The sequence below is a fragment of the Mya arenaria genome, chromosome 3 (genome assembly GCF_026914265.1).
Source record: "Mya arenaria isolate MELC-2E11 chromosome 3, ASM2691426v1".
In the NCBI taxonomy this organism is placed as follows: domain Eukaryota; kingdom Metazoa; phylum Mollusca; class Bivalvia; order Myida; family Myidae; genus Mya; species Mya arenaria.
The window spans coordinates 28,213,005-28,222,627 of NC_069124.1; the positions used below are offsets into that span (position 1 = coordinate 28,213,005).

Consider the following 9,623-nt stretch of genomic DNA (forward strand, 5'->3'; position numbering starts at 1 on the left):
AATCATATTAGTTAAACATTATAAAACATTTAAATTGCAAAAGACATATTTGCTTCAACCTATATTGTGCCCCATTGTTCATAACATTGTTCCGGTCAGCGTCCTTGCAATGAGCTGAATTCCGTTGGTTCGGATGTAGTTTTTATACAATGCTATTTCGGAGGGGAGAAGTCGTAAAAAAGATATGAATCAACATTTGGAACTATGAATGTCCTGTTTACATTGCGGGCGTATTTATCAGTCATAAACTGCGAATTGCTGCTTGTTTTTTAATCATTGGTCTTTAAAATAAAGACAATATGACATAGTGATAATCGCATCGCTATTCATTCTAAAGATTATTTCAAAAGCAAATACTGCAAAGATTTAGGGGTCAATGTTTCTTTTATGTATTGTAAGTACAATGAACTATGATAATTCAATGTTTTATCTTCTAATCTTATTCTTAAATATCTGTAATTACATATACGCTATTCTTTAAAGTAAATAATAAAATATATACAAATAACAAGCACATGCAGTTTAAAGACCTATATTAACACATGCAATCTTCATCTTGTGACTCTCCGAACATTTTTGTCTAAATAAGCGGAAAATGTTCCACATAACACACTTTATGTAAAGTCGTTTATTTGTACATATAGTTAGCAAACATAGCAAACAAACAAGGACTCTACATAAAACATTAATGAATGAAAAAATTACAAATATATACGACTAAAGTTGGTGATTTAACGCTTTGTGTAAAACGAACAGTAAAATTTCTTTGAAATGTACAAAAAGTTATATATAAAGTGGAATCACTGCCTCTAAGATGGCAGTATCTTTTGGGTGAGAACAGTGCTGGATCACCATCTCTGACTGGTATTGCCACCTATGGGAGAAACATCTAGGTATGGAGACCAGTCTCTGCTTTCTCCGAACTTCCATGGATTTGGAAACATTGTAGATCCATTCAAAGAGAGTGGTGAACTGTCGTTGGCCATTATTGTATCTCTCTGTGGATTGGTGGTCATGGATTCAAAGCAAGGTCGTGTAACCTGGAAATTACTATCCGCTACTTTGTCTTGAAACTGGCAGTCTGTGTAGTTCAATAACGGCGTCTTATAGTTGAGCGAGGTATTAGACGAAGTTTTGTCCTTTGGTGATGAAGAGCCTCCAGCTGTTTTTGTCACGTTGGATTTTTTCAAATCTCGTCTTTCTTTTGCCCGTCGGTTTTGAAACCATAGCTTGATCTGCAGAAGTATAATAGCTATTATATACGAGTATTTTAAAAGTCATACATACAATGAAATCAAACGAATGCTCTCTTCTTAAGTTTTCATAATATATATATTATCTTTACAATGTCATACAAAAGAACCATCTTTTAAATATTCCGGGGATGTTTAAGTTTTTCATGAAACAAGATCTGCATCCGCCGCCTTAGTATACGAATGAAAAGTTTAAGTATAAGCACTACCTCGTTTTATTGAGAAATACGTAATAGTATTTTGATTTCATGTGTTCTTTACCTGTCTCTCAGAAAGGTCGAGTTCCTTGGCCAGTTCCAGTTTGGTCTGCAGCGCGATGAACTTGTTTTCCTCAAAGGCGTGCTCCAGGCCTGTCCGCTGTTTCTCTGTGTACACTACACGGTACTTGTCGCGCGTGCGCGTCAGCCCTTCCACCGGCGCTGTCCGACGTCTCCAGTGGAAGGGGTGCTCGTGTTCCATCTCTTTCTTCTGCGACTCGAAAACGGTTGCAAAAGGCAAAGACTTAGAACCGGTGGAAGAAGAAACACAACTTCCGGATGCGAGGTTACAAACACTCTCAAGACTTTTTAATGTTGAGTAAGTGAATAATTCAGAACAAACTGCGACTGGATAAATGGCTTGAGCGTATGGCGTGCCAACATTGGATGGCAATGTGTTGCTTGCGTACGGCCAGTAAACATTTAAGCCATGCGGCTGACCACTTGGCATTTCTTGAGTCACAGTTTGTTCAAACGCCCCACCACGACACGTCGATGATGGTCTCCTACCTACGTACGGATGATACCGAGGTAAATGCCTCCCTGTTCTGTCAGTCAATCTCTCTGAACAAGGCACACTGTAATCACTATCACCTCGTGGTTGGCTTTCAAATTGCCTATAAGCCAAATCTTCTAAGATGCTGGTATTTTTGTATTGGTACATTGTTAAAAAGGTACGCTGATGTTTTAGAATAAATAAAGTTTGTGTTTAGTTTTGTTTCAGGCTTGGTACGAGCTATATATAAGTATTTGAACTGTAATTAAATCATTGGGCAAGCTCATTGGCAAATCATTGCTCTCGATTTCTGCACAATAACTATGGATGATAATTAATTAAATAAATTGATGATATCGATGATTGCAAAGCAGATATGGCGCTCGCCGGACATTTGATTAAACTAAGTACAGTTCTCCCTGATTGCAATTAAGGAGACTATGTTAAATGTTAATTACTTGCAAGTCTTCAAACGAAATTTTGTTAATTATGTTGGAAAATTAAATATATATATATATTATTTTGTTCTTGTTTTTTAGGCAATATCCCAGTTTATAAATGTAAATAAAAATACATCATTTGCTTTTTAATTATAAAACAAATTTGAAAATATAAAAAAATATAAAACAGCAACATTATATTTGATAAACTTATCATTTATAATAATATTTAATACACTTAATAATAATAGTAATTATAATTATTATTATTATTATTATTATTATTATTATTATTATTATTATTATTATTATTATTATTATTATCTTGATAATATAATATTAATAATAATGTTGATGATAACGATAATGATGATAATGATGATGATTATGATGATGATGATGATAATATGATGATAATGATGACGATGACTGTAATAATAATAATAATAATAATAATAATAATAATAATAATAATAATAACAATAATAATAATAATAAAATAAAGCAAAGAATAATAGTACTTTGGGAATTGCACATTTTGCAAAATTACACGTTTATTCATGACTTATTATGATATTTTTCTTTTTCATATTGTTCAAAATAAAAGCCGATGCAATGGTATTATCTACTTCAAAACATAATAAAAAACTTTGAAACAAAAACTTCATTTTTCAATATTTCAATACACACATGTCATGTACAACTCGCAAAATTCTAATTGCAATTTTCCTTTAAAGACGAAACAATTGCAATTCGTACAGTAAGAGTTATTGAAACACAATTTATTTTTCACAGATATAAAATTTCCCTAATTAAATGCTGATGTTATAGTCAAATCGTTAAATTTTAAAGTGATAATCAATATGTTTAATTGACAATAAATTAACTGTCTGCAATCAAAGATGGTGTGACTGTGCGATGTTAGAATTGTTAACAGTATGTGTGTCCTGTGATTGTATCAATATACCAAATAGTATAAAAGAGATACGAAAACCACAGCAAGCATCATTCATGATTTATAAGTGCACTTGTCTTACAAAATTTTACTTCTTATCTGAACAAAACCTTTATTTTCAAAGCATCACTTCTGCATAGTGTTGAAGATGGCTTATTTATATCAGGAATTGGCACAATTGATATCAACAGCAGGGGTAATAGACGCGGCTGGAAAACAAAGAACTTGCGGCATTCAGGGAGCTGACAGGAAAACAATGCGAGGACGTTATCATCCCTATGGAGCTCGTTCAAATTGCCCTAGCAATGTCGGTGCAAATTGGGATCCAACTTTCGCTTATGCAGAAACTGTTGAAAACCCGTCATATTGGCCCGGTTTCAACAGACTACCTGCATTAGATTTTCTTTCGAATGAGTTGGCATGGCAAACACATAATTTGTTCCACTCAAACACGTTACAAAGCATACATAACGCCTGTAGCTTAGGAACCGGTATCAACATTCCAACTTTCGATAGAACCATCATGACGCCCGCTTCCGTGTCCGAGCAGAGACGACTGGAACAAGATCATCCGTTCTACTTGAGGCGGCGGACGACTCCTGCGGAAGGGTTAACACGCACGCGCGACAAGTACCGCGTGGTGTACACTGAGCACCAGCGAAAGGGTCTGGAGCGCGCATATGAGCAGAACAAGTTCATCTCGATAAAGACCAAAGTAGAACTGGCTAAGGAACTCGATCTTTCTGATAGACAGGTATTTACTTAGTCAATAACATAAATATCGATTTTCCGAATATGTTGTCATGCTTTCGCTAGTAAATTGTGTTCTTACTGTAATAGGGACCAAATAGTATTTTATCAAATGATTGTAACTATAGCCACATAATTGTTTTCTAATGCTTTTCGTGTATTTTGTAGATAAAAATCTGGTTTCAAAACAGAAGAGCAAAGGAAAGACGACAGAAAAACAAGGAATCAGATGTTTACAACGAAAAACAAAATCCGTCAAAGGAGAACAGCACTCTTGACTCCATCAGCGGGGCCGATGTGGGAAACTGGTCACCGACTGCCAGTGAAGGAGTGAGAGAGCTTCCCTCTTGCAGGTTCCAAACTGCTCAGACTCCGCCTATGGACACTTACTTTTTCGGGAAAGACCAATGGGGCTTAATGGACAAGAAGAACAGTTCTCAATCCTGCCAGTCTTTGTCTCATTTAGTAAATAATCGAAGCAGTGCATCTTTGCAAGAGATATCGCCATCTAAATGGCCGTCATTAGACAGTGGATTATTACCTTATACAAATGTTTCACCTCTCAGTGTTAACCTTGGCATTGGGTATGATCCTAGACTTTAATCAAATGTTAAATTTTCGATTGTTAGAATACCAGTTTAACTGCTTTCTATACGAGAAGGAAAAATAAATCTTTGAAGATAATTTCATGTTTTAAGTTTTATTTACAGAATATCCAGAAGGTCATGGCCCAAGTGGACAAATACATCAATTTAAAGTGTTTACAGATGATTCCATGCATAAATCATACTAGTAAAACAATCAATTATCAGTGTCGAATAAATAAATGTTTAATTACAGCATAATTAAAAATACAAGTTTCTTTTAACAAAACTTGTAGCTTTCATGGAAATATATACATCCCAAACATCCATGGTAATTATCTCACGATATTGTCTTACTTTTAAATTAAATATAGATTTATTGCTCTAGCTCTTTCATTTGATAGGATCTCGAGAAAATTCTTAATTTCAGCTTAGTTGACAAATAAAAGGAACACAATAAAGGTTGATGCCAAACAAAAATATTAGCGATATTTTGAAGTATTTTAACTTTGGAATTCGTGACCACGTGGTTATAAATTAAAAAAAAAAATGTCCTGTGGTGTTTTGTCATGATCATTAAAAACAAATGAGTAAAACATTATAACTATTTAAATTTAAAAAAAAACAATGTTTCCAACAACTTTTATTGTGCCCCATTGTCCAAAACATTGTTCCGTTCAGAGTCCTTGCAATGAGCTGAATTCTGATGGTTCGGATTTTATCTTAAATATCATGTTATTAAAGAGGGGAGAAGTCGTTAAAAAGAATATGAGTGGCAGATTAACGAACGGCAGTGCCCTCAACATTTGGAACTATGATTGTCCTGTTTACATTTCGGGTGTATCAATCAGTCATAAGCTGTGAATTGTTGCTTGTTTTTCAATCATTGGTCTTTAAAATCAAGACAATTGGACATAGTGACAATCGCACCGCTATTCATTCTAAAGTTTATTTCAAAAGCAAGTAATGTGAAGATTTAAGGGTCAAAGTCTTTTTAAGTATTGTAAGTACAATGAACTTATACTTTCACTGTGATAATTATATGCTTAAGCTTCTAATCATATTCTTAAATATCTTGGATAAATATACGTTATTCTTTGAAGTAAATAATAGAATATATACAAATAACAAGCACATGCAGGTTTACAGACCTATATTAACACATGCAATCTTCATCTTGTGACTCTCCGAACATTTTTGTCTAAATAAGCGGAAAATGTTCCACATAACACACTTTATGTAAAGTCGTTTATTTGTACATATAGTTAGCAAACATAGCAAACAAACAAGGACTCTACATAAAACATTAATGAATGAAATAATTACAAATATATACGACTCAAGTTAGTGATTTAACGTTTTGTGTAAAACAAACAGTAAAATGTCTTTGAAATGTACAAAAAGTTATGTATAAAGTGGAATCACTGCCTCTAAGATGGCAATGTCTTTTGGGTGAGAACAGTGCTGGATCACCATCTCTGACTGATATTGCCACCTATGGGAGAAACATCTAGGTATGGAGACCAGTCTCTGCTTTCTCCGAACTTCCATGGATTTGGAAACATTGTAGATTCATTCAAAGAGTGTGGTGAACTGTCGTTGGCCATTATTGTATCTCTCTGTGGTTTGGTGGTCATGGATTCAAAGCAAGGTAGTGTAGCCTGGAAATTACCAACCGCTACTTTGCCTTGAAACTGGCAGTCTGTGTAGTTCAATAACGGCGTCTTATAGTTGAGCGAGGTATTAGACGAAGTTTTGTCCTTTGTTGATGAAGAGCCTCCAGCTGTTTTTGTCACGTTGGATTTTTTCAAATCTCGTCTTTCTTTTGCCCGTCGGTTTTGAAACCATAGCTTGATCTGCAGAAGTATAATAGCTATTATATACGAGTATTTCAAAAGTCTTACATACAATGAAATCAAACGAATGCTCTCTTCTTAAGTTTTCATAATTTATGTTAACTTTACAATGTCATACAAAAGAACCTTCTTTTAAATATTCCGGGGATGTTAAAGTTTTTCATGAAACAAGATATGCATCCGCCGCCTTAGTATACGAATGAAAAACTTAAGTATAAACACTACCTCGTTTTATTGAGAAATACGTTATAGTATTTTGATTTCTTGTGTTCTTTACCTGTCTCTCAGAAAGGTCGAGTTCCTTGGCCAGTTCCAGTTTGGTCTGCAGCGCGATGAACTTGTTTTCCTCAAAGGCGTGCTCCAGGCCTGTCCGCTGTTTCTCTGTGTACACTACACGGTACTTGTCGCGCGTGCGCGTCAGCCCTTCCACCGGTGCTGTCCGACGTCTCCATTGGAAGGGGTGCTCGTGTTCCATCTCTCTCTTCTGCGACTCGAAAACGGTTGCGGAAGGCAAAGACTTAGAACCGGTGGAAGAAGAAACACAACTTCCGGATGCGAGGTTACAAACACTTTCAAGACTTTTTAATGTTGAGTAAGTGAATAATTCAGAACAAACTGCGACTGGATAAATGGCTTGAGCGTATGGCGTGCCAACATTGGATGGCAATGTGTTGCTTGCGTACGGCCAGTAAACATTTAAGCCATGCGGCTGACCTCTTGGCATTTCTTGAGTCACAGTTTGTTCAAACGCCCCACCACGACATGTCGATGATGGTCTCCTACCTACGTACGGATGATACCGAGGTAAATGCCTCCCTGTTCTGTCAGTCAATCTCTCTGAACAAGGAACACTGTAATCACTGTCACCTCGTGGTTGGCTTTCAAATTGCTTATAAGCCAAATCTTCTAAGATGCTGGTATTTTTGTATTGGTACATTGTTAAAAATGTATGTTGATGTTTTAGAATAAATAAAGTTTGTGTTTAGTTTTGTTTCAGGCTTGGTACGATCTATATATAAGTTTTTGGACTGTAATTAAATCATTGGGCAAGCTCATTGGCAAATCATTGCTCTCGATTTCTGCACAATAACTATGGATGATAATTTATTAAATAAATTGATGATATCGATGATTGCAAAGCAGATATGGCGCTCGCCGGACATTTGATTAAACTAAGTACAGTTCTCCCTGATTGCAATTAAGGAGACTATGTTAAATGTTAATTACTTGCAAGTCTTCAAACGAAATTCTGTTAATTATGTTGGAAAATTAAATATATTTATATATTATTTTGTACTTGTTTTTTAGGCAATATCCCTGTTTATAAATGTTAATAAAACTACATCATTTGCTTTTTAAATATAAAAAAAATATTAAACAGCAACATTATATTTGATAAACTTATCATTTATAATAATATTTAATAAACTTAATAATAAAAAATATTACTATAATTATTATTATTATTATTATTATTATTATTATTATTATTATTATTATTATTATTATCTTGATAATAATAATAATAATGATGATGATGATGACGATCATGATGATGATGATGATGATGATGATGATGATGATGATGATGATGATGATAATGATGACGATGATTATAATAATAATAATAATAAAAGTAATAATAATAATAATAATAGTAATAATAATAATAATAATAATAATAAAATAATAATAATAATAATAATAACAATAATAATAATAATAATAATAATAATAAAGCAAAGAATAATAGTACTTTGAGAATTGCACATTTTGCAAAATTACACATTTTGTTTATGACTTATTATGATATTTTTCTTTTTCATATTGTTCAAAATAAAAGCCGATGCAATGGTATTATCTACTTCAAAACATAATAAAAAAAACTTTGAAATAAAAACTTCATTTTTCAATATTTCAATACACACATGTCATGTAAAACTCGCAAATTTCTAATTGCAAATTTCCTTTAAAGACGAAACAATTGCAATTCATACAGTAAGAGTTATTGAAACACAATTTATTTTTCACAGATATAAAATTTCCCTAATTAAATGCTAATGTTATAGTCAAATCGTTAAATTTTAAAGTGAATCAATATGTTTAATCGACAATAAATTAACTGTCTGCAATCAAAGATGGTGTGACTGTGCGATGTTAGAATTGTTAACAGTATGTGTGTCCTGTGATTGTATCAATATACCAAATAGTATAAAAGAGATACGAAAACCACAGCAAGCATCATTCATGATTTATAAGTGCACTTGTCTTACAAAATTTTACTTCTTATCTGAACAAAACCTTTATTTTCAAAGCATCATTTCTGCATAGTGTTGAAGATGGCTTATTTATATCAGGAATTGGCACAATTGATATCAACAGCAGGGGTAATAGACGCGGCTGGAAAACAAAAAACTTGCGGCATTCAGGGAGCTGACAGGAAAGCAATGCGAGGACGTTATCAACCCTATGGAGCTCGTTTAAATTGCCCTAGCAATGTCGGTGCAAATTGGGATCCAACTTTCGCTTATGCTGAAACTGTTGAAAAACCGTCATATTGGCGCGGTTTCAACAGACTACCTGCATTAGATTTTCTTTCGAATGAGTTGGCATGGCAAACAAATACTTTGTCGCACCCAAACACGTTACAAAGCATACATAACACCTGTAGCTTAGAAACCGGTATCAACATTCCTACTTTCGATAGAACCACCATGACGCCCGCTTCCGTGTCCGAGCAGAGACGACTGGAACAAGATCATCCGTTCTACCTGAGGCGGCGGACGACCCCTGCGGAAGGGTTAACACGCACGCGCGACAAGTACCGCGTGGTGTACACTGAGCAGCAGCGAAAGGGTCTTGAGCGCGCATTTGAGCAGAACAAGTTCATCTCGATAAAGACCAAAGTGGAACTGGGCAAGGAACTCGATCTTTCAGATAGACAGGTATTTACTTAGCCAATAAAATAAATATCGATTTTCCGAATATGTTGTTATGCTATCGCTAGTAAATTGTGTTCTTACTGTAATAGT

At 34.4% G+C, this 9,623-nt stretch overlaps 2 protein-coding genes across 2 annotated transcripts; both read right to left on the reverse strand.

The window, feature by feature from the left end:
• Positions 1-848: 848 nt before the first annotated feature.
• On the reverse strand, positions 849-2,174 carry LOC128225916 (homeobox protein CDX-4-like). Its single transcript, XM_052935812.1, has 2 exons — positions 1,515-2,174; positions 849-1,235 (listed from the first exon to the last, which is right to left on the reverse strand). The coding sequence occupies exons 1-2, from the start codon at positions 2,172-2,174 to the stop codon at positions 849-851; spliced, it is 1,047 nt and encodes a 348-aa protein (XP_052791772.1).
• Positions 2,175-6,204: 4,030 nt separating this feature from the next.
• LOC128225919 (homeobox protein CDX-4-like) lies at positions 6,205-7,066 on the reverse strand. The gene is made up of 2 exons (XM_052935813.1): positions 6,869-7,066; positions 6,205-6,591 (listed from the first exon to the last, which is right to left on the reverse strand). Exons 1-2 carry the CDS (start codon positions 7,064-7,066, stop codon positions 6,205-6,207), a joined length of 585 nt encoding a protein of 194 aa, XP_052791773.1.
• Between the last annotated feature and the right edge of the window lie 2,557 nt (positions 7,067-9,623).